General features: G+C 51.1%; 1 protein-coding gene and 1 long non-coding RNA gene across 2 annotated transcripts in view; one reads left to right on the top strand and one right to left on the bottom strand.

Moving 5' to 3' along the window:
- Positions 1 to 232: 232 nt before the first annotated feature.
- Positions 233 to 6,388, bottom strand: LOC139829350 (uncharacterized). Its single transcript, XR_011741793.1, has 3 exons — positions 2,218 to 6,388; positions 1,988 to 2,100; positions 233 to 1,730 (listed from the first exon to the last, which is right to left on the bottom strand). It is a non-coding gene; the product is annotated as an uncharacterized lncRNA (long non-coding RNA).
- Positions 6,389 to 6,562: 174 nt separating this feature from the next.
- Positions 6,563 to 23,688, top strand: part of LOC136109823 (heparan sulfate glucosamine 3-O-sulfotransferase 3A1-like) — a 32,502-nt gene continuing 15,376 nt past the window's right edge. Inside the window, exon 1 of the mRNA XM_065852767.2 lies at positions 6,563 to 7,343. Within this exon, the coding sequence (XP_065708839.1) occupies positions 6,772 to 7,343 (572 nt within the window). The 5' untranslated portion in view covers positions 6,563 to 6,771. The remainder of the gene's footprint in view (positions 7,344 to 23,688) is intronic.

The following is a 23,688-nucleotide window of genomic DNA, read 5'->3' as shown; positions in this document are numbered from 1 at the left end:
ACTGAGTACATCTTCATGAAAGCCAAGCCTTCCCCCAAAGCAACAGTTGGAAATCAGGCTTCCCCGCACCTTTAATACAGAACCATAAATGCAGATTTAGGGTTTAATTTTCCCTGTATTGTTTTCATTGTCTAGTTTGGCATTTTTTTAAAAAAAGTAGAGAATAATATTAAAAAGCACAAAAGTCCTAGAAGGTATTTATTGTTGTTCCAACCTGTAACCAGTCACAACTGTATCAAACCCAGCACAATGAAGCCCGCAGCGCACAAATAAAATGAGACACAAACAAAGGTAATAAAAGAGACAAGTATCTGTTTCAAAAGCACTGGAAGAGCAGCAGGAGTGTAACTACTTCATGTTCCAGCTAATATAGCTGTCTGGAGTGAGCCTCAGAGCTGTACCAGGGAGCAGTTTATGGGTTTCCCTTGGAAAGCTCTTGTAAATATTTGCCTGCAGTGGCTGAGGACCCTTGGGAACTCCGGGGAGACGTTCATTATCTCGGTTTGCCAGCCCAGCTAATGGACCCGCTGCTCAGGGTGCTGCACAGCTCACCCTGCGCCGCGGGCTGGGGGCACGACCCTCGGCTATCACACCATTGTTATTATTATTTCATGTACTGGGGGGTTCAACCTGGAGAAAAAGGAGGCTCAGGGGAGACCTCCTTGCTCTCTACAACTGCATGAAAGGAGATTGGAGCCGTGGGAGGTGCTGGTCCATTCTCCAAGTAACAAGCAATAGAATGAGAGGAAATGGCCCAAAGTTGCACAAGGGGAGGTTCAGATTGGATCTTGGTAACAATTTCTTCCCCAAAGGGCTGTGGGGCATTGGACCAGGCTGCCCAGGGCAGTGGTGGAGTCACCATCCCTAGAGGGGTTGAACAGACGTGGAGATGAGGTTCTCAGGGACATGGGGCAGTGCAAGGGTTGGGTTACGGTTGGACTGGATCATCTTGAGGGTTCCTTTCAACCAAAATGATTCTATGATTCTATCCCAGATGCAGGTCCAGTCCCCTTAGGTTGCTGTGTGAAGTAGGCGTCACTAGCTGAGGCCATCAAAACCACAACTGGGAGCTGTGAATTCAATAAACCAGGGAGAGGTGTGATCAGTCCTTCTGGCCCTGGAGGGTCCATAGCCCATGCCAGTCTTTGGAAAACACCGATGCAACTGCTTTCATGGGAGGTTGAGCTGTTAACAAGCTGCAGACACTCTCCAGATAAATCATCAGCCCATATATCTCAGGAAAGGACAAACAGGGATCATTTAAACATCAGGCGTTTTGCTCCCCAGAGTATATTGCACACGATGAAGCACCCAGCTCCAGGCCATGCTCTCACCACCTTTGTGGCAGATGCATCACCCTGAGCATGGTGGCCACGCTGGGAAGGGCAGGTCCAGAAATCCCTACCCTCCCACAGCAGCCGGGCAGCCCCAAGCTCCCGTCGGGGCTCTGAATCCCAGTCAGTCTCCTTCTCTTACTGGTTCTTATTAATTCATGCTCCCGATCCAACGCCTCCCAGATGTCCTCACATCTTGTGCCAGCTCTCTAATGAAGTTGGCTTGTTCTCCATCCTGCTGGGCAGGAGGTATCAGGTACAAGGTGGACAGCGTGCCACGTTCAGACGTCAGGTACAGAGATACATTTCCTCCTGCCTCAGCCAAACCAAGACTAAGATTTCATCCGCTTTCTGCTCACAGATCTGTTTGCTTTCTGGGTGCAGGCATTGCATATTCTGCAAGAGGATAAACCATTTTGTCAGGTTAAGTGAGTGTAGGATGAAAATACTCCCTCAAAGCTTTTTTTTTTTCCTGGTCTATATTATATTTCCTGTGGATACTCTTGCCTCTCAAAAAAAAAGGGAAAAAAAAAAAGCCCATCCCTACATTTTTAGTGTCTATTGCTCAGTATTTCAGGATACCTTTTCAACAAAATGCCCAGCACTGGAGACTCTACTCCGCTCTCCCACGTGTCTCCAGCACCTGCCCCTACCTGCGGTGATGCTCCGTGGGGATGCAGCTCCCAGTCCCAGTGCTCGCTCGGCTGTGCTGCTGCCCTGTACACCCTGAGCACACGCTGCGCCTAACAAGGGCTCTGCAGACCCCCTAAGAGAAAGACCACAGTTCCTTTTTTAATAAAACAGGAGGCTTCATCTGGAACCTGGCTGCGCCAGGCTCTGTACATCCACTCACACTCCTTCTCCGGAGACATTCGAAACCCACCTGGACGTGATCCTGTGCGATCTGCTCTGGTGACCGTGCTTTAGTAGGTGGGTTGGACTGGATCATCTCCAGAGATCCCTTCCAACCCCAACCAGTCTGTGATTCTGTGAAAAAGTTTGGTGGAGCCAAAACCCACCCAGGAGCCAGAGAGCACTGGGATGAGGACACCAGCCATGGTCCTTCTGCCACCTCTGCCAGTCTGGGGCTGGAGACACCCCAGGGCTGCCCAGGTGAGGGTAGCAGCTCATCCCTGGCATCCCGGTCCCGCTCCAGGGCATTTCCCACCAGCCTTCCCCCGCCACACCTCGCTGGCTGCCGGTCCTGCTGACTCTTGAGGACAATGCATGTCCCTACAATCCAAAGGCAAAAAGTCCTTGAACTTTCTGTGTGATTTCAAGGGGGGGGAAGGCCCAGGAGATTACCAAGATCAATAGAGGATTTGGGTAAAACAGGACCCGCCATTGACTGCTCCCTCTACTTGAGCTCTCAGATCCTCGTCACTGCTGGCCTGTCCCCATCAGCTATTGTTCCAATTCATTTTAGATGAAGGGGCTTTTGTTGTAGGAGCCCATGCGGGGTCACATCACCCCTCGGTTATCAATTTGGTTCTCTCTCCGCTGTCCCATACTCCACCTCCCCACTACAATGGGATGTTTTCTTCAGCAACAGTTTCCTGACAGGCAGCGATTCCCTTTGCCTTCAGACCTTATAATCACTTGTTAAGCTGCGCTCGCCTCGGGCTCCCCCGGTCCCTTTTCCACCATACTCCCAGTTTAACCCCTGATCCCATCTATGCTACGGGTCAGCAGGAAAGGGGAAAAAATACAGCTGTCCCCGTGGGGCTGGCGCAGGCTGTGCACACATGAGGCATCCAAGCTGGGTGCTTTCCACTTGCCCAATTGCGCAGGAGCACCTGGAAGTATCAGATGGTGGAAGCAAAACCTTCAGCTCTTGTTTGCCAAAGTGTCAGAGGATTTCAGTTGCTGAGTTTAAACTTTTGCAGACTTGCGTGCCAAAGGGCTCTCCTGGTAAGCAGGTGTGTTTCTGTGATGCCTCGTGAAGGGATCCCAAAAGAAGGGCATCTGAAAACAGCCTGTTTGGAATAGGAAACCTTACCAATGGGTGAGGGCTATGGTGGTGGAGGAGGATTGAGGCACCAGCTGTGCTGGGTGAAGAGTCCCACTTGCTCTCAGAAGTAGCACCAGAAACGCCCTGTGCAGCAGAGCATTCCTTGGGGGGAGCAGGAGGAGGACAAGCAATTAAATCAGAAATAGATAAAAGGAGAAAGGAACAACTGAGCAAAGTCAGGAACAAGTGCAAACAGGACCACAGAGGAGAAGCTGCCAGGACCATCCCCGGGCTGAGCCTGCGCCAGCAGCGGGGCCGGTGCCAGGGAGCCGTGAGTCACGACGTGCAGCACTGCGAGCCCCGACAGACACGCTTGCCCCCGCCTGCAGCCCACCGGGGAGGGTGACCGCGCACCCCTGCACCCACCACAGCACCGGAGCTCCCCCGGACCCCCCAGGGCACCCTGCTGCTGCCAGGCTGCGGGAAAGGGATGCTGGGGTCTGGGATGGGGTATAGCGAAATGCTTTGAAATAGGGAGATTGATCAGCGTGGAATAAATTTAAGGGGAAAAGAAAGAAGCTGCACTGAAAACGTTAAGTCAGTTGTGTAAGAGGCTGAGTAAAATGGAAATCACCTTTTGCTCCAAGCATCTAAGTCATTAAAAAAACCCACGTTATCCCTGAGAAGGGTTATTTTGGCATTAGGGCTAAAAGAGATAAGAGGTGTAAATTCTCAGAACTGGATGTCATGACATCAGCCGCTCAATTTTTCTAGCTTTATAGTACAGCGTTCACCAAATGGTCTTTGTACCAAGAGAAACTCATCTAAAAATAAGGACAAAACCAGTCTGCCAATAAACCTCAGTGGACTCTCGTATTTGCAGCTGCACTAGCAGAGTCCGTAGCAATATGGGGTACAGAGGGGTGAAGCTATTTGCTATCTTATTTCCCTGTCTTGCCCGTTGAACCAGGTCAGACACCTCTTTTCTCTGAGAGCTGTTTCTGCTGCCGGAGCCCCCGGTGCCTTCAGCCCCAGCAGGCAGGAACAGTGAGTCAGGTTCTGAAAAAAATCACAAGATTGCCTTAAATATAGTAAGGCTGTTTTAAATACAGATATATTTGGCTTATTGCTTTCTAGACACCGAAACTTTTAAAATAGACTCTGGTCATATTTTCCCTAGGCAACTGGTGACTTTTTAACGGGAAGCTGAGATTCTCACCAATATTTCCAGGAAAAAAAGCAGCAAATGTGAGTCCTGTGATACCATCACAGCAGATACACACACATCAACCCTCTGCACTGTTTCACAACGATTTTACTTCTCTTTTCTTGTTTTCCCTGCTTGAAATGACCATTTATTCAAACAGAAAATGTAGCATTGTTCTAAGTGTCTAGGAAAAAAAAGTATCATAATAACCAGCATAAAGAAGTCAAACCACTTTGCATTGATCGTGCTCCTTCTGCAGGGCCCACTCCAAAGCCCATTGATGTCAGCACAGTCTTTTCATTGGCTTCAATGAGCTGCGGATCACAGCGCAGATTTATAAAGGCATTTAGGTTCATAATGATGTAAGTAGTTGCCTAGAGGTGCTGGGGGCCTAACCTGCTTATAGCCTTTTGTAAATCACACCAGGCATCTACTTACATGTTGAAGCACTGAAATACCTGAAACGCTACAGTTTCTTGAAGTCACCAAACATATCGAGTTGGAATTACACACACTAATTTTAGATAAAGTGATCTGGCTGCGTTGTGGCTGGACTGGGTATAGATATGGAAATCCATATATTCAAGATAAGTTTCTTTGCTTAGAGAGGAAAAATGTAATAAAGTTGGGAGAAGATCTAATAAAATAATTCCTTGCAAATAACATTTGTTATTAATTTTGGCCTGTTTACTATTTGGAAACACATTTTTACTTGCCAGCCAGCTCTGCAGATGGCTCATTATTATTCATTGCAATTTCCCCCCCTTTTTCATTGAATAATTTGTGCATACACCAGCTTTATTTCCAAGTAGTTGAAGTTTAATTCCTCAGCTAGGTCCACACCAAACAGAGGGGAAAAAAAAAAGATCTAAGTCAAGTGTTTCATGTGCAAGTTTGTTTAAAAATTCTATAATCTATGACAAACATTTCAAATTAAAAGGACATTCCCACAGGCAATGAAATAATGAAGTCCTTAGAATCAGGCAGCCGAGGCATGAAGCTGATAGCTATTTCCACATTTTATGTACTCTCAAAGGAGAAGAGCAAATTCTGAGAGCAATATCATGTTGTGTTTGTAGATATTTCTTACCAACTCCGAGCCAGATTCTGCAGCCAGCCTAGAGGTAATTTGCTCAAGCGAGTGGGGAAAAGTCTGATTTCAGGGTTTTTTCCGCACTGTATTCAGTACAGTGCTTAGTCGAACTGTTGGCTGTAAGCCTGCAAATATATTTTACACCCAGGTCAGCAGTTTGACCAATTCGAAGGGGAACTATTCTTCCGTTCAAGGTATTTGTGTATACAGGGGTGGATAATATCGGCAGACAAATCAGGAATTTGTGCTCAGGTACCAGAGGGATGGAAAGCAGGTAGTTCAAAAATCTGAGTGGACAGACAGAAAGGTGGACAGAGTGAGGTCAGATGGACATCACGGTCTCATCACACTGCATACGCTTTAAGGAAAAGTCCTGCGGAGTTCGGCTCACAAATGAACCTGTCTGAGGGCAGCGGGGTTGATTTCCCACTGCACCTCCAGCGGGCGGCTGGAAAAAGTCAGCACCTAGGGAAAAGATGGAGAGAGCTGAGATCTCCTCTGACTCGCGGGACATCCCCACATTCCCTGCGTCAGCTTCCCGGCGACCCTTCTGCTCCCGGGACAGCCTCCTTGGCATCCCCGCACCCCCCGGGTCAGCTTTCTGGGGACACCTCTACTCCCGGGACAGCCTCCGGAGCATCGCTGCACCCGCCGGGAGAGCCTTTGGGGCATCACTGCACGCCCCGGGAGAGCCTCTGGGGCATCCCTGTATCCCCCGGAACAGGCTCCCGGGTCACCCCCGCACCCCGCTCTCCCCGAAGGGGCTCGGAAGCGGCTTCCCCGCGGCTGTGCCGGGGCCGGGCAGGGGGCGGCTCTGCCCCCCCGCCCCCTCCGCGCCGTTGCCCCGCCTCTCCCGCCCCGCTCCGCCCCGCGCCCGGCGATGTCTCCGCCGAAGTTTGCCGCGGCAAGCGCCGCACGTGGGAGCCCCGCACCGAGCCCCCAGCGCCGGCGGCTCCCGGCACCGCGTCCCCGCCCGGCCCCGGAGCAGCAGCGGGGGCGGTGGCGGCGGCTCCCGGCCCCCCCCAGCTGGGGGATGCCCCCCTGAAGCGCCGCCGCGCCGTGGCCCCCGCGCTGGGGATGCGGCAGCGCGCAGCCCCCCGGCACCGCTGAGCGCTGCGCGGAGGGGCCGCGCCGGGGGGCGGCCGCGGAGCATGGCCAAGGCGCCCGGCCGCCGCCTCGGGGTAGCATGGCCGTGAGCGCGGCGGCCGCCCCCGCCGCCGAGCCCCTGCCCCGCAGCATCTTCAAGAAGTTCCTGGTGATGCTCTGCTCCCTCCTCATGTCCCTCTACGTCTTCTATTGCCTGGCCGACCGCTGCCAGACCCTGCCTGGACCCATCATCGCCGCCGGCGCCGCCTCGGAGGAGGAGGAGGGCGGTGGCGGCGGGTACCTGGGGGGCTCGGCCGAGTTGCCCCCTTGGCAGGCGGCGGCGGCGCGGCGGAAGCGCCTGCTGCAGCGGCTCAAGCAGCGGCGGCGGCGGCAGGAGGCGGCGCCGGGCGAGGAGGTGCCGGCCGGGGGCGGTGGGAGCCGGGCCGGCGGCTCGGGCGGCGGCGGGGGCAGCACGGCGGGCACGCCCGGCACCCTGACGCTGCTGCTGGGCGAGGGCAGCAAGCGGCTGCCTCAGGCCATCATCATCGGCGTGAAGAAGGGGGGGACGCGGGCGCTGCTGGAGTTCCTGCGGGTGCACCCTGACGTCCGCGCCGTCGGCGCCGAACCCCATTTCTTCGACCGCAACTACGAGCGGGGACTCGCCTGGTACAGGTACGGGACGGGCTAGGGCGGGCGGTGGCACCGCGGCGGGGACGGGGACATGGCCGGGCCGGCAGTGCCCCCCGCTGGCCGCCCAGCCCCTCCGCCGCCCACCGCGTTCCCGGAGCCGCGTCTCCCCGACCTCCAGCCCCGCTGCCTCGCTCCCCAGACCCACTCGCCAACGCTTTTGTCACTCTCCAGGTCCCCCAACCCCCGTCTCCGTTTCCCGATTCCCCAGATGCTCTCCTCTCCATCCTCCCTCTCTCCACCCCTTCTCCCATCCCTGCTCCCAAATCCCCAGCCCCGCTCTTCCCCCAGATCCTCTTCCCTGCTCCCTGCCACCCATCCCCTGATCCCCCACCCCTCCTCTCCCGCTGACACCCAGCCCTGGTGCGGGGTCTCCCTGTGGGTGCCTTCCTGTAGCGGGGTGGGGGGCAACGGGAAGAGTAGTGGGTGCCCCATAGCCCAGGCGACTACACAGGGATGCTGTGTCAGAGCTCACCACCCCCCCAACCACGCCCGAGGAGCACAGGTCCCCCAACATCTTGCTGCTCCCTGGCTTTTCTCGGGCATAGGAGCTTTGCAAAATCTGTGGCTCATCCTAACTCTCATCTGAGCCCCAGCTGCCTTCCCTTGCAAAGCATCGTGTCATCAAGTCCTGCAACTCCCAGCCCAGAGATGCAGCCGTTAAAAGCAGCTTTCCTGTGTCCAATGTGGAGAAAAAAACAGATTGCCCATGCAAATGTTTCAGCAGCCTGCTAATGAGTAACCAAAAATGTCAGTTCCAGGAGCGCAACCCATACACTCACCTCGTCTAAAGAATGAGCAAAAAGGTAGATGGGGTTCTTCCTTGAATTAATTAGTGTTTCATTAAACCAAATAAAAGGTATTCCCTTTAAAACAAGACAGTAAACGTTAAAGCCAAGGGGCAGGATTCTCATTAAATGTTTTCCGTGTGTGTTTTAGAGTTAATAGAGGAACGTCTTCTGGCAGATTCCTATGGGAAGGATTGGGTTAGGGTGGGGGCGAAACTGCTCTTTCCCAGAGCGTGTCTGTGTTTGTGGCTTTTTTGAATGAACAAGCAAAAAGGAGAGGATTTCGGGTACCCCCGGAGCTTGTTTTACTTTCATGTTAAGCCCAGCTATTAGCAGAGAGGAGAGGATGATTTTGGCTCAGCTTGCCGTGACAGTATTGAAATGTGGAGTAGGATAGTACTGACGGTCCGAGTGTTTATGTAAAAGTCTTAACACGTGGAAGTGATGAGCTTCCTTGTGTATCTGCCAGTGTCAGAAACACGCTGGGTTTTTGCAGGCAGCAGAGTGTGGCTTCTCCGAGAAGAAAAATTTCCTTTTGTGTGGGCTGAAGCTGTCTACAGAATTATATTTTTAGTCTGTGCTTATCCAATTTCCCCATGCTGACCCTGTATCAGAAAGGAAACATTAAAAACGAATCTGAAAAACCTCAAGAACTTTAATCAAGTCTTGACTTTGAAAAATAAACACGTGGCTTTGGGATGGCATCTACTGAAATTTATGGTGGCTATGCAGAAAAGCTCATTTATCAAAGATGCTCTGGAAGCCTTGAGGAGCAGATGGCAGTGGGATAGACCCGCTTCTGGGAGCGGTGCCTGGGTGAGGAGTGCAGACCTAGACAGAGAAGGAGCCACCAGCATTCAGGGCATAATACAGCCCTCAGTGTAGGGGATTTAATTTTCCAGAGGTTTTGGTCTTGATCTTGCAGCTCTTACTCATTCGAGGTGCTGCCCTGCAGGCTGTTTGTGTGATCATTATGTTTTAGCATTTGGTACATGAGCTCTCCCATTAATTGCTACAGTTTGTTTGTTCTGGTATTTGATGTACTGAATTTCATCTCTTTTTTTTTTTTTATTAGCCCTGTGGAGGCTGAGGTACAGTGAATTCTTTGTATGAGATTATTCCTTTGAGACCTAATCTTGCTGGCTTTGCTTGTATGAGTAATCTTTACTAACACACGGAGTCCCGGCATGATGGCAGAGCTGCAGTGTCAGCTCGCTGGTAACCAGTTACCAGCCTGTTATAAATACTCATTTAAAAACATATCTGTCTCTCTCCATGGGTTTGTTGTAATCTTTGATGAGGGTTCAGTGCCGAGGAAATGGCCAGATGTTTGCCAGGGGTCCTGATTCCTTATCTTTGGCATCGGCAGCTTAGGTTTCACGTGCATTTCTGTTTCCCAGCAGTCAGACTAAACAGCATCATTACGAGGTATAAACAGTTGGGTTCGCTTTCAGCGCCCGCAGGAAGCCGGCGCGGGCAGCGAGCGCCCTGGCCAAGGGAACAAAAAGCTCTTGGGTGTTTGCAGCAACACAGGCTTGCAAACAGAGAAGAGCCAGCCAGCCTTTGTGGGTGATAGTGCCATTGTCACCAGAGCGCAGAGGTGGGCTGTCACTAGGGTGCCACACCAGGACTGTGGCAGGTCTGGGGCATAGAGGGGACTCCAGTGCCTCTGGGAAACAAGAGCAGCTCCAGTAATAGCCGCTTATTATATGGCATGAGGGTGGATGAACAGGGGCTGAGCTGTGGCTGCAGCAGCAGGATGATGCTCCCAAAGCGGCCAATTGGATGGTTGGTACCTGTAGGGCAGTGTGAAAGTCTTGTCACCCTCTGGGGTGCCACAGAATGCAGGAAAACGCTGTCCGTTAAATCAAGTGGAATAATCACTCGGCTCTTACAGCCTGAGCCGTGCCTGCGTAAGAAGGCAGCTGTCCTACTGACTTCATAAAAAACAATCCGAGTGATTGAATTCGGTAAGTGTGACACCTCCGTGCGTGCCCGTGTGTGGGTTGAATATCAAGGGACGCTGTGTGCCGAAAGCAGCTTTCTCCATATTGGGTTTGCGAGCCCTCTCTTCGTACAGGGACAAAAGGCAGGAGGGGGCAGCCCACAATGCTCGCATTGACTTCCCAGTGCAGAAACCTCCCCTCCAGCCCTGAACAAGGCTATTGAGCCAACAGAGTTCAATAGCAGGTGACCATGGGTTTTAATAGAGTTCAGCTGCCATCCCCCACCTCGAATACAGCTGTATACTGCCTGGGGAAAACTCCAGGAATAGGAGCTAAGTCATTCAAGTACAAAACTGTATTTGCGGGTGATATTGCAAGTCTGCCTGGTTCCCTCTGATCCTTTGTTAGTCTCGCGCTGATGGAGCTGCCTGTTGGAATGTCATTATACTGTCAGTCACCCCAGGAACATTTATTTCATATGTTTTAATCTCTCTGCCTCTGTAGCACCGATGCCAATTTCACTAGAGCGAAGCCAAGCTAATGTCATTAGATTACACCCGATCCAGGGGAAGATGAAAGATAATTCAAAGTTACTCCGTCAGGTTGGAAATTTAAGTATCACTCCTCCCCGATGCTTCCAGAGCTGGGGAGTTCTGTCTCCTAATTAGCGTTCTCTTGGGATTTTTCTCCAATTCTGTTCTGTTTTTCCTTCTTTCTGTTCTAGGCAACCACTGATTTTTTTGAGTCAAAGGGAACAGAGAACATCTCAGGTGCTTAAGAGATCTGGGATGGAGGAAAAGGAGGTTTCTTTAGGGGGAATGTGCATACAGTAGCTGTGAGCAGCTGCATCCTACCTCGAGCCATTTCCCGTCCTCTGTGTCTCAGATCCTGGTGAAATCAGGGCCCTGGGGCTGGAGGAGTTGGGTCTTTCCTGTATCAGTGGATGGCCAGGAGGTCCGTGGGGTTTTGTGGTCACTGTAATTCAGCAGCACAGCCTGTGAGTGCTTTGTAGCCATGGAAGTGAGGATAGGAGCATAGGCGTGGGGAGCAGGAGTGTGTGGATAATGCCAGGGGAGACTTAGGGGAGCGAGTACAGTTCATGAAAGCTGGATCAGGACCAGGTGGCCATCAGGAGAAAGGTCTTGTTGTAAAACCTCTGCTGGAGGGAGATGCTGTAGCAGTAGTTGCTCTATAGTGATTTTATCCCCCACCTTTTTCAGCCATCCTTGCAACCCCTGCAAGAAACACCAGGTCTTTGACTGCATTCAGGGTGTGTCCAGCCAGAACAAGGGTTGTGCCATTGGACACTGAGTTTGAGCCAGTTTGGGTTTTACACTCTCTGCTGTGCTTGTAGGAAGGTCTGGTTTAGCAGCGCTGGCTCCTTGTCCTGGGAACATCTCATCTCCCAAACACTAATTGCATCAAGCACAGCCTGCAGCAGTTTCTCTGGAAATTGCAGCCTTGGACAACCACATGCTGAAGAGGATCAAGGTCCTTGTTTATTTATTAGCTGTGTAATCAGATACCTCCCCGTACCGAGCTCATTGTGCCAGGTGCTATATAAAAAGGGAACAAAAGATGGTCTTGGCCCCAAAGTGCAGGTGATTCGCTGTAAACAACAGATGGAGATGGGCTGAGATCGGCACAAAAATGAGTGATTGTTGGTTGGACAGCCTGGGTCTCCTGGTCAAGGAGTCATTGGAGATGAGGTGGGAGTTGAGGTGGTTAAGGGAACCTCTCCTTGCTGGGGAACAGCAAGAGGAAGAAGAAACTTGTTGGAAATGATGATGAGATCAGGGCTGGGGTCATTGAGTCTGTTATAAAAAGATATTAAGTGGCTCTGTGGCTCACGTGCTTTGCTGCTGCCTTTGTGTGTCACCTGGACTCAGATACTCCAAGGCATTTTGGTAAAGATTTGAAATAGCTTGAAGGCTGGCACCTTGCTGCTGGGGGGATGTCATGGTGTGCCTCAGTCTGGCCATCTGTAATGCATGAGGAATGTCACTGTGCTGCAGGGTGGGACAGCAGCGTGGTGACTCTGCAGCACCTCTCTCCAGCACAGAGATGAGGTGCTATATGGAGTCTGAGCTTGTTGGGCTGTGCTGTGGGTTAAATAACAGCCAAAGCAGCTGAACCCCACCAGAGCTGCTGGCAGAGGTCCTGTAGCCTTGGCACAGCTTTGGCTCGCTGTCCTCTCATGGCTAGGTGGATTGGCAGCTGGTGTGCCCACCTGATGGATGGCGCCATCCAGACACACACCCCGAGCAAGATCTGTCTGCAAAGAGCTGGGACTGGGCTCTTTCCCCTCTTACTCCTTAAATAAACCCCAAAGCTTATTGGTGGTTCTTTTAAGCATTTTGCATCTATATATATCACTTCTGTTTTCTGTTAGAGGAGAAGTTCATACCCAGGACTCATGTCCGTTCCTGATGATGGGGTGAGCTCATGAGTTGGTGTGTGAGGAGACGTTAACCCCATTCCCCTTAGAAAGCATCAAGATTATGCCCTCAGACACATGGTGTGAATTTTGGGGTTGTCTTATGCAGGGAGTTGGACTTGATGATCCTTTTGGGTCCCTTCCAACTCAGGACATTCCGTGATTCTATGAAACTAAGTGCTTAGGATTTTATTGGATTCTGCTCCTGCCAGATCCTGTGGTGTGCATGGGGATGTACTGGGGAGGTTCAGAAGTCAACAGACCCCATCCTTCTCTCCAATATGGCTTCATGCCCTGGAGCATGGGGGTTGGAGGGGATCAGCACCTTCCTTGTCCCCCCATAGCTCTGCCTGGGCCTGGGGTGCTTGGAAAATGGGGCTCCCCTGGCCCTGCCTGCTGGTGCTGAGCAATCCTGAAAATATGGCCTCGACTGTCCAAGATTTTGTCAGTTAAATTCATAGAGCCGGGTCTCGTGAAGAGCAGTGCAAAGCTCCAGCTGGCTGGGGCGAGAGCCCATTTATGGCAAAAATTGCGATATGCTTTAGACGAGCAGCAGATTCACCCCGCTTAAACCGCTAGTCTTCCTTTAAGGTCAGATCTTGCAAATCCCCACCTAGGCACATAGTCTGTCCTTCTGCTGCCTTCGAGGAGGGCTCCTGGGAATAATTACATTGAGTCTGGGGTCTGGGGCCATGGTCTGGCTGCACCATCACCACCAGTGTGTCTGTTCAGCGCGGCTGAGCTAGGATTTCACCCCGAGCTTTTGAAGTCTCTAATAAGAGCAGTTAGGTCTGGGGAGGGGGAAGGGAGCTGGTGCCTTTACAAAGAGTTCAGAGTGAACAACAAGTGAGCAGAAAACCTGAGAATAAACCCCCCATGTGCCCCCTTCCTGACGTAGGCATTAAAAGTCCTGAGCTGCTAATTATGCTTTTCCCCTGGAGAATATCGACGTCACCCAAACTGCTTTTGTAGGGAAACAGCAGCGGCTAGCGAGGGGGAGCAGGGGTGGTTGTTATGGCCATAAATCTTTGCAAATTCTCATTATGTGCAGGTATTATGGAAGGGAAGTGGATTAAGTTGCAGCTAAAGTTGCATTGCTGGGGTCTCACCCCCTTACAAAGGCGCGTGCGGGTCAGTGGGGCTGTTTGTGCAAGGTCTGTAGGACCGGGGCCATCCTGGGGACCGTGACAGTGGCCGGTGTCTCTGCCTGTCTCCTGCATAACCCACCTCCTGGGTAATTCAGTTTTTCACGGTTTGTGGTTAAACATGTTAACCTCCAAACTGTGCCCTCCTGAGCCCTCGTGGCTCCCTGGGGGGGTACATGAGTAGGATGGTGGCCATGGTGAGAATATAAATAGAGTTACTCTAGGAAGTGAATTATTCTTAGCATTTCTATCATTGAATGATGCGATTCTGCAGGAGGAAATCTTTCAGCAAAAGAAATCGCCGGTTCCCTTCATGCGTGGCAAGACCATCCTTCTTGCTTCCTGGAAGTGAGGCGACTCAGAACATGCTCTTGCTGTTACGACACCATCTGTTGCAGAGATATAAAGATCCCTGCTCAAATTCCCCCAGGCTCCAGGCCTCTGCCGAGTACATCTCTGGTGGGAAACAGAGGAGAAACTTCCCATCGCTATCCTGAGGGAGCTTTGGAAACCTTGTGTGGTCGTTTCCTTCTCTGTTGAGCAGCCGTGCCCAAGTGTCGCATAAGAAAATCCCAGCTGGGCAACTCCAGGCATCCGGCTGCCTTCCTTGCACAAAGCTGTGCAGACCATGGATGCCAGCACAGCAGCCTCAGCGGGATCCTGCCTGTCTCACAGCTGGGGACAGGGGATGGAGCAGCCTCTCTTGGCCCAGCCGTGCTCTTCAGCTTCGCTTCCCGAGCACAGCCAAGGGCTGGAATTTGGGATGTGAACAGTTGTGTCAGGTCCGACCACAACTGCCCTTCCCACACCTGCCCCTGGTGAGAGGTGTTCGAGAGTGACATCGCAATGGGAAGCTGGCTATTTATTAATTTATCTCTCTAGCGGTATCTTTTTTAATGGGAAAATATCAAATCAAATTGTTTTGACTTCCATGTTTGTCTGGTGGTTTATGTGCATGAACACTCACATCTTCAGGCTCTCAAGTGTGGCATTTTGTTATTAACATTTGATTTCTGCTTTCATGGTATTGTATCCTAACATCTAGTAACACATACCAGCACCTTTTAGCATATAGGACCTCTTGGTATCTAGCTTGGTGCTGCTGTTGGTCTCCTCTAATCCTGGTAGGGAGGCTGATACCAGCATAGGCGATGGGGGTTCGGCATGTGCTGAGCTTCCCTCAGCATCAGCCACATCCCCCTGGTGCTGCCCCACTTCTCAACCTGCTCCTTGTGCTGAAGGTCATGGAAAGTTCTCCTGACTCCTCTTACAAGGGTTGAGGGTGCTAATCCCCGTGTCCGGGCTAACTTCCAGCGCAGGTAATTCTAGTCTCTGCCCCTAAAAATTAACTCTGCGGTTTTAGCTGGCTCCAGTCGTCTTTGTTTGCCATCTGTGGACCTGCTGGGCACCGTGCTGCTGGCAGAGCCCTACGGGGCTCGGGGCGGCTGGCTTTTGATGGCTGGGAAACGATCTTTCCTCTGGTCTGCAAGGTGGTTTGGGTTTTTCTCTGTGCAAGAGCTGCATGTCGCTGCAAGGGATAAAGCTAACGTTGTGCAATCTTCCCACCCTCCTGCACTGTTGAACTGCGCTATGTGAATATTAATATTTGTCTATAAATATTTGCCTGGTATTTATCAATTTCATACCTGTGTGATAATGGTTGTTAGCTCATTCATCATCTCTAAAGAAGGAAAAAAACCCCAAAAGCCAGATTTTACTGCACGCAGTGAGCAGAGCATGGGTAGTGCCCCGGTTCTTCACTTCTGCCCATCTACTGCACGGTTTTGCTGCCTGAATGGGGGTGTGAGCCCCGTACAAACCTGGCTGGGTCTAAAGGGCTGCTGGAGGTGTCTGAGCAAGCATTAAAACCCCAGCCCATATGTGCGTTTGGGTAGCTGGAGGGCGATATGTCCCCCAGGAGAGATGTGGCAGGGACGGTGGCATCGCCTGTCCTGCAGGAAGAGGTCATGAAGCAAAGGAAAAAATGTCATCACAGGGCAGGCTGGAGAGGAGGGAGGAGCACAGAGTTCTGAGCTGTGGCTGCTGGAAGGAAAACTTTCTACCAACACTTGTCTCTCCAAGGAGACCAGTAACACCAACCTCTCCATTTCATAGCAAAGAACTGAAGGTAGGAAAGCCCATCGAACAGCCAAGAGTTTCTTGTCTGGCTGCTTACTGCTCCTTGTTTGAGCCAGAGTGGCTGGTTCTCACCTCACTGGTCCCAGCTGTAGCAGGGTCTTGCTTGGGCTAGACCCTCCTTAGGGTAGGAGATGGGATTTTTGTTGTGCTGTCTCTTGTGTCATGTCCAGGGCAGCAAGGATGCTCTGGGACACACTCAGCCTGGCCGGGTGGTGGTGAGCAAGGGCCTGCTCTGTCCCATGCCTCCGTTTCTCCATATCTGAAATGGCGTTACACTGCTGAGCTCATAAGAAAATACTAAGGTCGTTGCTAAAGATGCTTCTAGTGCAGGTGGACTTGGCTTTCCTGCAGTTGATGAGCACCCGGATCCCTCCCTCCAGCATCTCCTGCTCGAGACTGTGTTTGCTCCAACCACAGGCAGAGGGAGAGGATGCACAGAGGGTTGGACACAGTGTCACATCAGTTTTAAGTGTTGTTTCCACGTGCATGGGGTGTGATCCCTGCTCAGCCCAGCTGGGCTCAGGGCAGCAGAGCTCAGCTCCCGGAGCTGTGTTTGCAACAAGTCTCTATGCTGCTCTGCCCCTCTCACTTCCAGCAGCAGTAAATCCTCTGGCAAAGCCTCAGAAAGAAAAAAATCTAGTAGGACGTGCAAGTGGTTAGCCCGGGAGCCTCTGAAGGGGCCAAGACGGGGGAAGGACTTTGCAGCCTGACCCAGATGCTGTGCACAGCACGTAATTGAGTTTGACCAGTCAGCCCCGGTGGCGAAGCCCATTGAGGCGTTGGAGCCGCTTTGTTCAGCACTTGCACAGGTTGAGCTCTGCCCTGGCTGCATGGGGGGTCACAGCCCCGTGTCACAGCGTGGGGACACGCTGCCTCCACGGCACGATGTGGCAGGGTCGGCGAGCCAAGCTGTGAGCTGTGGGGTTAAAGGAGGCTGCACCTCAGAGTTGTACAGACTTAGTCTGCTCATTGCTTCCTAATTGTAATTGAGTTGTTTGGCCAAGTGACAGCAAACTGCTGGGTCGCAGCTGATGCCTGGATGTGTCTGCATTTCTCACGCACCCATCCCTGCAGCCTGGCTGTTCAAGGGGCTTTACAACAGTAAAACCCAGCCTTCATTGCCCTCTCTTCTAGCCTGCCCCAAAATAGAGATGAGAGGAAGAAACTGGTGCTTTCCCATCACTGCCTGCTGATGCCAGGGGATGCAGCAGGGCAGCAGCTCATCTCCCCAGCCACAAACACAGGGAGCAGCTGAGAGAAGCCACGGGCTTGATTTATCCATCGGGACCCACCAGCCTTCCCAGGCCAGATGTGAAACCTCTGGTTTCCTAGTGAACCTCTGGTTTCCTAGTGTACCTCTGGATCCTTTGGTATGTCAGAAAACATTCTATTGCAGCACTGGCTTTTTTTAATTATTTATTTTTGGACAATATAAGCATCTCCCTAGCACATGCTTCTGCTGCTTATTTGTCTCTCACCCTAGAGCTCTGTCCCCAGCATCCCTCTCACAGGGAACTGCTCGGGCTCGGTTGCATTACAACCCTGGGAAGGTAGATGGGAAAAGCATCGGGGTGGTGATTGCAGAGGCGAGGAAGGAATTTGGGTGTGTTTGCTCTGGAGTAAATCTGGCTTAAAATTATGAGTGACTCTGGATATTATTAAAGACTGACTGTGCAGCAATGCTTGGTTTTGTCGGCCACATCCAGCAGTGTTGTAAAAGCTGGTGTAAGCCCACACCGAGATGAAGGAACCCAAGTCTGGGTGACCTGCAGAGCAGCGCTCAGCCCTGGCTGCTCCCAGGGGCTTTCTTGGCTGTCACCGCCATGGGGACATCCAAGGGTGAGTGGGATGGAGGAGTCCAGACCCAGACTGGAGTCCGCTGGGTGTTCTGGTGTGAATGAAGACATGGGTCCCGGAGACACATCCCTTGCTGGGAGCTGTGGGGCTCTTGGGGAAAAAAAAGGGCCAGGATGGAGCTTTAGGGAGTGATTAATGGCAGGGCCATGGGTCAAAAAGGTCCAATTATTTCCTGGTGATATTCCTGCTGGAGGGGGCGATAAGCTGACGCAGGAGATACGGGTCAATCTGACCCTCTGGCTCTGGAGCACAGTGAGGGCAGGGATGACGGGGACACCCCCGAGCCTCATTCACACTCTCTGCAAAAGGGCTGTCAGATACGAGCCCGCGGGTCACCCCGACATTGCTGACTCAGGCACAGTTCTCCCCCTCGCATGGATTTCCAGGAATGCTGTCCTCAAGGTCTCCCAGCAGGCAAATCATAGCCGTCATATGTTTAGGGGAAAAATTTGATTTGCCTTGTAATCTAATCAATGTTAAATAACAGTAATTCTAACTCCGAGGCTCTATGTTTAAAGTGCTGTTGGTCTCTGGGGGACATCGGAGTTATTTAATCTAATGAAATCACCATTACTGTCTAATGAGGGTGCACCACAGGGATGTCTTTACTGGGAAGTAAAGCAATGGTTAAATAATTGGCAGGCAGGGCCAAACCTTCAGCAGGGGTAAAGGGGCAGAGTGCAGTAAGTTGAAGGTGTCACCTGGTGGGGACATGGAGCTCTTTGGCTTTGTCTCTCTGATGTCTTTCTAAGGGTGACTGTTGTTTCTCAAGACATGGTGGTGGTGTGTGCCCACGTCTCTCCTGTCACCTCCCTGGGCCACATCAGCGCCACCTTTTCCCTTTTCTGGCCCAAGCAGGAGTTATGTTTTTTAACCCATCTCAATACTCCATCCTGCATCACAACTTGCTGTGCTACCCCGGCAGGTAGCTCTCTGTGTCGGCTCTCCCTGTAGCGGTCCAGGCTACGTTGTCTGCTGGTTTTTAAGCTGTTTTCCCCCAAACCTGCTGTACTTTTTCACTTTCATTAAGCGTTTTTTCCTTATCTCCTTTTCAGAGGGAGATAGGACCTGTTCCAGTTCACATTTCCCACGCTGGTTTCGCAGCAATTGCTGAGCCACCGGTGGATCAGTCATTACGGACCAAGCGGAGCCGTGTTGAGCCGGCTGCTTTCCTACGTGCTGAACTTATTGTATTCAAATATCTTGGAGTTAGATCAGCAGCAGGCAGGGACTCTGTGCTGTCAAATGCCAGCACAGCTGTATCCCTCATAACTAGGGGAGTGCTCCTTCCCCACAGCGCCTGCTCTAATTTCCCATTATTATTTCTTTAATAAGACTGATGCTTACTGTACATCACTCATTTGCTGCTAAAATTGGAGCCATTAAAGCAATAAGTGGCAATTACCTTCTGAGCCGTGTGGCGTGTGAGCCCAACGCAGTGCCTCCCTGCACGAGGAGGCTGAAATTTGCCTTTTCGGGAGCAAACGTGAGCAAATGGGAGCGTAACACTGGGGTGGCTTTGTAGGGATGGGTGGGAGGGCTCTTAGGAGTGCCCAGCATCCTCCAGAGCAAGGATTGTACCCAGGGGTGCTGGGAGAGGGTGCGTCTGGTTTGACGTCCATGGATGATGGGGACAACGAGGGGTTGTGGCTCCACACGTGGTGCTGAGTTATCTCAGGATACAGAGCAGCCTGTCCCCAAGGAGTGGCTTCTCTCCTAGAAAACAATCTCCATGCTAAAGAAATAAAAAAGAGCATGTCTGGTAATTTAATCCTATTAAATGCTCCTAAAAACCATGTCTGTGCAGCACAAGACTGTACCACAAGTCTCTGGAGGAGTAGATGCAGCAGGACCGGTGAGGATTTGGTGCAGAGGATGGGGCAAAGGAGGGATTTCTGGAGGAGGGAGGGTGAGATGTGCCAGCAGGCAGGTCTGAGAGCCCTGTGCCCGCGTGTCACCCTGTCCTACATGGTCACAACCCGGCCAGCAGTGCAGGAAACCAGGCATTTCCCCACAAGGGCAGCACTGTCCCCAGCACTGGTACATCCGAGCCCCACGGCACAGGTTCCATCAGCATGGCGTGGGAGCGCAGGCGATGTCCCCCATGCTAACGAGGAGGTCCAGGGGCCACCGTTGGCAAGGACGGTCCCCACGGGCGGCTCCTCTGCGACAGCCGGGATGTCTGTGTTCATTATGCACATCCCTTTCATGCCGCCTTCATTATTCGTGTGCTATCTAGTGTCATTAAGATATCAAGTTCATTTAGGTACATCCACATTGGCAGTTTAATTATGTCTGGGTACTACTCTGGATTTTATTCATGGACTATCTGGGGGCGGTTGTCAAACACAAGCCCAGGAGATAAAGGTTCGGTGGCTACAGAATGCTAATGTCCTGCTGGTTCCCTTTTGACAAATACACATGCCAGTTATTACCAAACTGATTATTTCATTCATTAACACCACATACATCAGCTCCCTTCACCCAGTATTATTGTGTACATTCATCTTTTCATAAACAATTACCTGACAAGGTTGGGAAAGCAGAGTACGGGGGGATTAATGCTCTGAAGGGGAGTTCCTGGCATGGGTTAGTAACAAGGTGCTGGGGGGGTGCGGAATGCCCCGTTAGCGTGATCGCTTCATTAATCAAATTAGGGACAATAGCACATCACATGTGCGCCATGTTTCCCAACAATACCAAACCCATTTGCATTGTGCTGGGGGCTCGTTGGATGGGGCTCCCTGTCCAGTTTGTGGTGATGGAGAAGGTGAAATGAAAGTCCCCGGACCTGATAGGAAGCCTTGGAAAGTTCACTGTGGCCAGACCATGGTGTGTGTTTCTAGTCTGTCTTATATTTTATAATTATTATTCTTATTGTTGTGAGGAACATTTGCATGAGAACGGGTTCTTTGTTTATTGTTTGTGCCTTTTTTTCCAGCTTCCCCACATTGCTCTCCCACAGCTGTAACCCTCCATGAGAGCATTAGCAGCGGCGGTGGAAATGCTGAAAGTCACCATGAACATGCAACTGTCTGGGGAACCCCTCAGTCTTCTTTCTACATTTTTTAACTGTAAAAGGCTGCCAGTGGAGGGAAAAAAAGTACAGGGGGACATGAACAGTGAAGAGTAAGCAAACTCATTAAATAAGTGATTCCTGCAGCTTGCTTAGAGATCCTGGTGAAATCCATTGGGCAGGACTAGTGATGCTGCTCGCCCAGCTGGAGGTCGGTCTGACAGCCTGGATCTGCCATGAGCAGCATTCTCCAGCACGTTGCATCCAGTGTTAACCCCAGACATGGAGCTGCTCTCAGTGATTTCCCTTCAACACAGAACCCTCAAGGTTTCAGTGTGTAGTTGGTCCCATATTTATTTCTTTAAACACGTTGTACTCTCAACTGTTCCCACCAGTGAGCTGGCTCCCGCCGATACGGAGCAGGAGCAGCTGCAGGGGGCCACCAACACAGCCAGAATCAATTCAGCTTTTCACTCAAACAGACACACTCGGAAAGTAATGCTTCAGGGGTCACACTTCTGCACCACTCCGGCGCAGGATTTGCAAACTAAATGAAGGATCTGAGTGCGATTTAAGTGCCTAACTCCCTTAGGCCCCTTTGAAAAAAACCCCACTGGAATAACTAAGCTTTCTCTGTGTTTTTGCAAAAGCATTAATCCTCCTTGCTATCTCTGCAAGTCTCTTTGATCACACTTCAAAATCTTCATCTCCAATGGTCCTGGCTGGGCTTCTCAAAGTGGCTTAAGAGCAGGTCTCGCTGCTTATCGGGGAGACCTGGGCTCCCGAGACACAGAATCACTTTTCAAAGCTCCCCCCATGACTCTCCACTTTGGGATGGGAAGATCATGCCATGCCAAAGGTCCCGGTGGTGCCACTGCCCTGCAAGGTGACACCCCGTGCCCCAACCACCAGGAGATGCCTGACGGCCATGGGTCAGCATGGATTTGAAATCCCTGCTGCTGTTAAGAGTGTCATACAACCATGGAATCATTTAGGTTGGAAAAGACCTTTGAGATCATCAGTGTGGGCTTGGCCAGTTTTTCCTGCATTTTCTTACATTTTCCCCAGGGAGCGCAATGGGAGAGAGCATGGTCAGGCTGGGTTTTCTGCTCTGTGTGGATGCTGAGAAATGAAGGGGGAGGAGGGCTGGCCTTGCCAAGGGTTTTCTGCATTTAAGAGCTCTCAGCAGGGCAGCCCTGGGAAAGGAGGGTCTGGGGATCATCCCCAGGAGCCGATCTGAAACCCCCAGCCCATGTTAGTTTGGTGCTGAGTGAGGAAGATGAGGGTTTATTGGCCTGGAGCCAAACAACTCAGGTTGACTCATGAAGCTGAGGTCACTAATTGGTTTTCTTTTCATCCATTCATATTCTGGAGAGCATTTCTCTTCTCTTCTCTTTCTCTTCTCTTCTTCTCTTTTTTTATTTGGTTTTGTGTTGTTTTTCTGTTTTACTGTAATGAGCTGGATTCACTCTTGGAACCCTTAGTGTCACACCAATGCCCAGGCAGCAGCTGCCGTGTCCCCTCCATGCAGCGACAGGAAAGTGAGTGTGGTACAAACCTACAGACCAGCCAGACCCGAGCTAGACACTGTGCAATTTACTCATGAAATTTAGATATGCTATCAGCTAAAACTTGCTGAAATATGTCAGATGACTCTGTTTGATACCGGGTCAGACAGTGATGCATTCCCTGGGAGGAGGTGGAATAAAAACGAGCTCTTAATGCGCGACCTTGTGAGCTGTGGCTCAAATCCCCTAATAGACTGAGGGGCTGGAGGGGCCAGGGTGCGATTGCTCGGCACAGTTTCTTCAGCACTAACCCCCGTCTTGCCCACAACTTGCAAATTAAGCTAGGAGGAATCTTTTTAAGCTTTCTATTTTCTGGAGGCTTTTGCCCTCTTTGCACTTGACTGCTTTGCTCCAGGAATGAAAGTCGGGAGCCCTTTCCCAGCCATTAAAGTTTCATTTTGCAAAAGGACAAAGCATTGGCACAAGGAAGGATGAAGAATAACTCCGAGGGTAAACTTGTCACAGCCTGAGGTCAGGCTCTCTCTTTTTTATAATACAGATAGAGGTTTTTTTGGCATTGCAGCAGGAGGAAATGTGTAGTGATGTATAAAGAAGTCACTTCTCAGCATAATTTAAGAAACAACCTCTGTTCTCAAAAAGCAGGGAGGGTGCTTTGAGGTGTCTGGCTCTTTCATAAATCTTTCCATTGATGTACACACACACACACACATATACATGCGGCATCTCCAGCAGAATAGGGCATGTCACAGTATTTTCCAAAATTTAATAATCTCTGTTGAATTGTTCAGGATTTCACAACAATACCTTGGAGGATGGATCCTTTTATCTCTGCAGAGAAGGGAGAAAGCCCTTCTCGCTTCTGACAAACGCCACGGTCAGTCCCTTAACCTACAGGGACACAGGGGTGTCCAAAACTCCCAAGAGTGGCCCAGGTGGGTCTCAGCCTCCTGCGTCCACTGCCCATTCCTGATAGTATTTCCCTACCTCTGGCTTCAGCTGCTTTAATTTAACGACACTTTAGTTCCCGCAGTCACTATGTCCTGATTTTTGGTCTCTGAGAATTTCTTCTCCTCCAGAAGCAAGAAGGATGGAGGAAATCAAATTAAATCACATCCATTCAATGGTTTTCTGTGTCCTTCCATTTTCCAGGCAACATTTCATGCCACCCACCTCCCCTCTCTCCTTCGATTCCCATCCTCGCTCCTCTCCCATCCTTCTCCTCTTCCATGGGCAGAACACATGCATCGCTGTGAGTCTGCACAGCCAAAGGTACCTGTGTGTTTGCGCCTAAGAAAAATGAGGCAGACATGGAAAACAAGCAAATCACATTATATATTGCAGGCAATAATGTAGCTCCCAGGGGACAGAGATAATATGGTGAGAGACAAAGGAACAATAGACTTTGCTGGCCTGAGCGCTTACTTGATTGTGGCTTTTCTGGAATTATTTTTGACTTCTTCTGCATGAGTGGTG

The sequence above is a fragment of the Patagioenas fasciata genome, chromosome 18 (assembly GCF_037038585.1).
Source record: "Patagioenas fasciata isolate bPatFas1 chromosome 18, bPatFas1.hap1, whole genome shotgun sequence".
Lineage (NCBI taxonomy): Eukaryota > Metazoa > Chordata > Aves > Columbiformes > Columbidae > Patagioenas > Patagioenas fasciata.
Note: the sequence above shows the minus strand (reverse complement) of the source record. Positions and strands in the feature narration are given on the sequence as shown.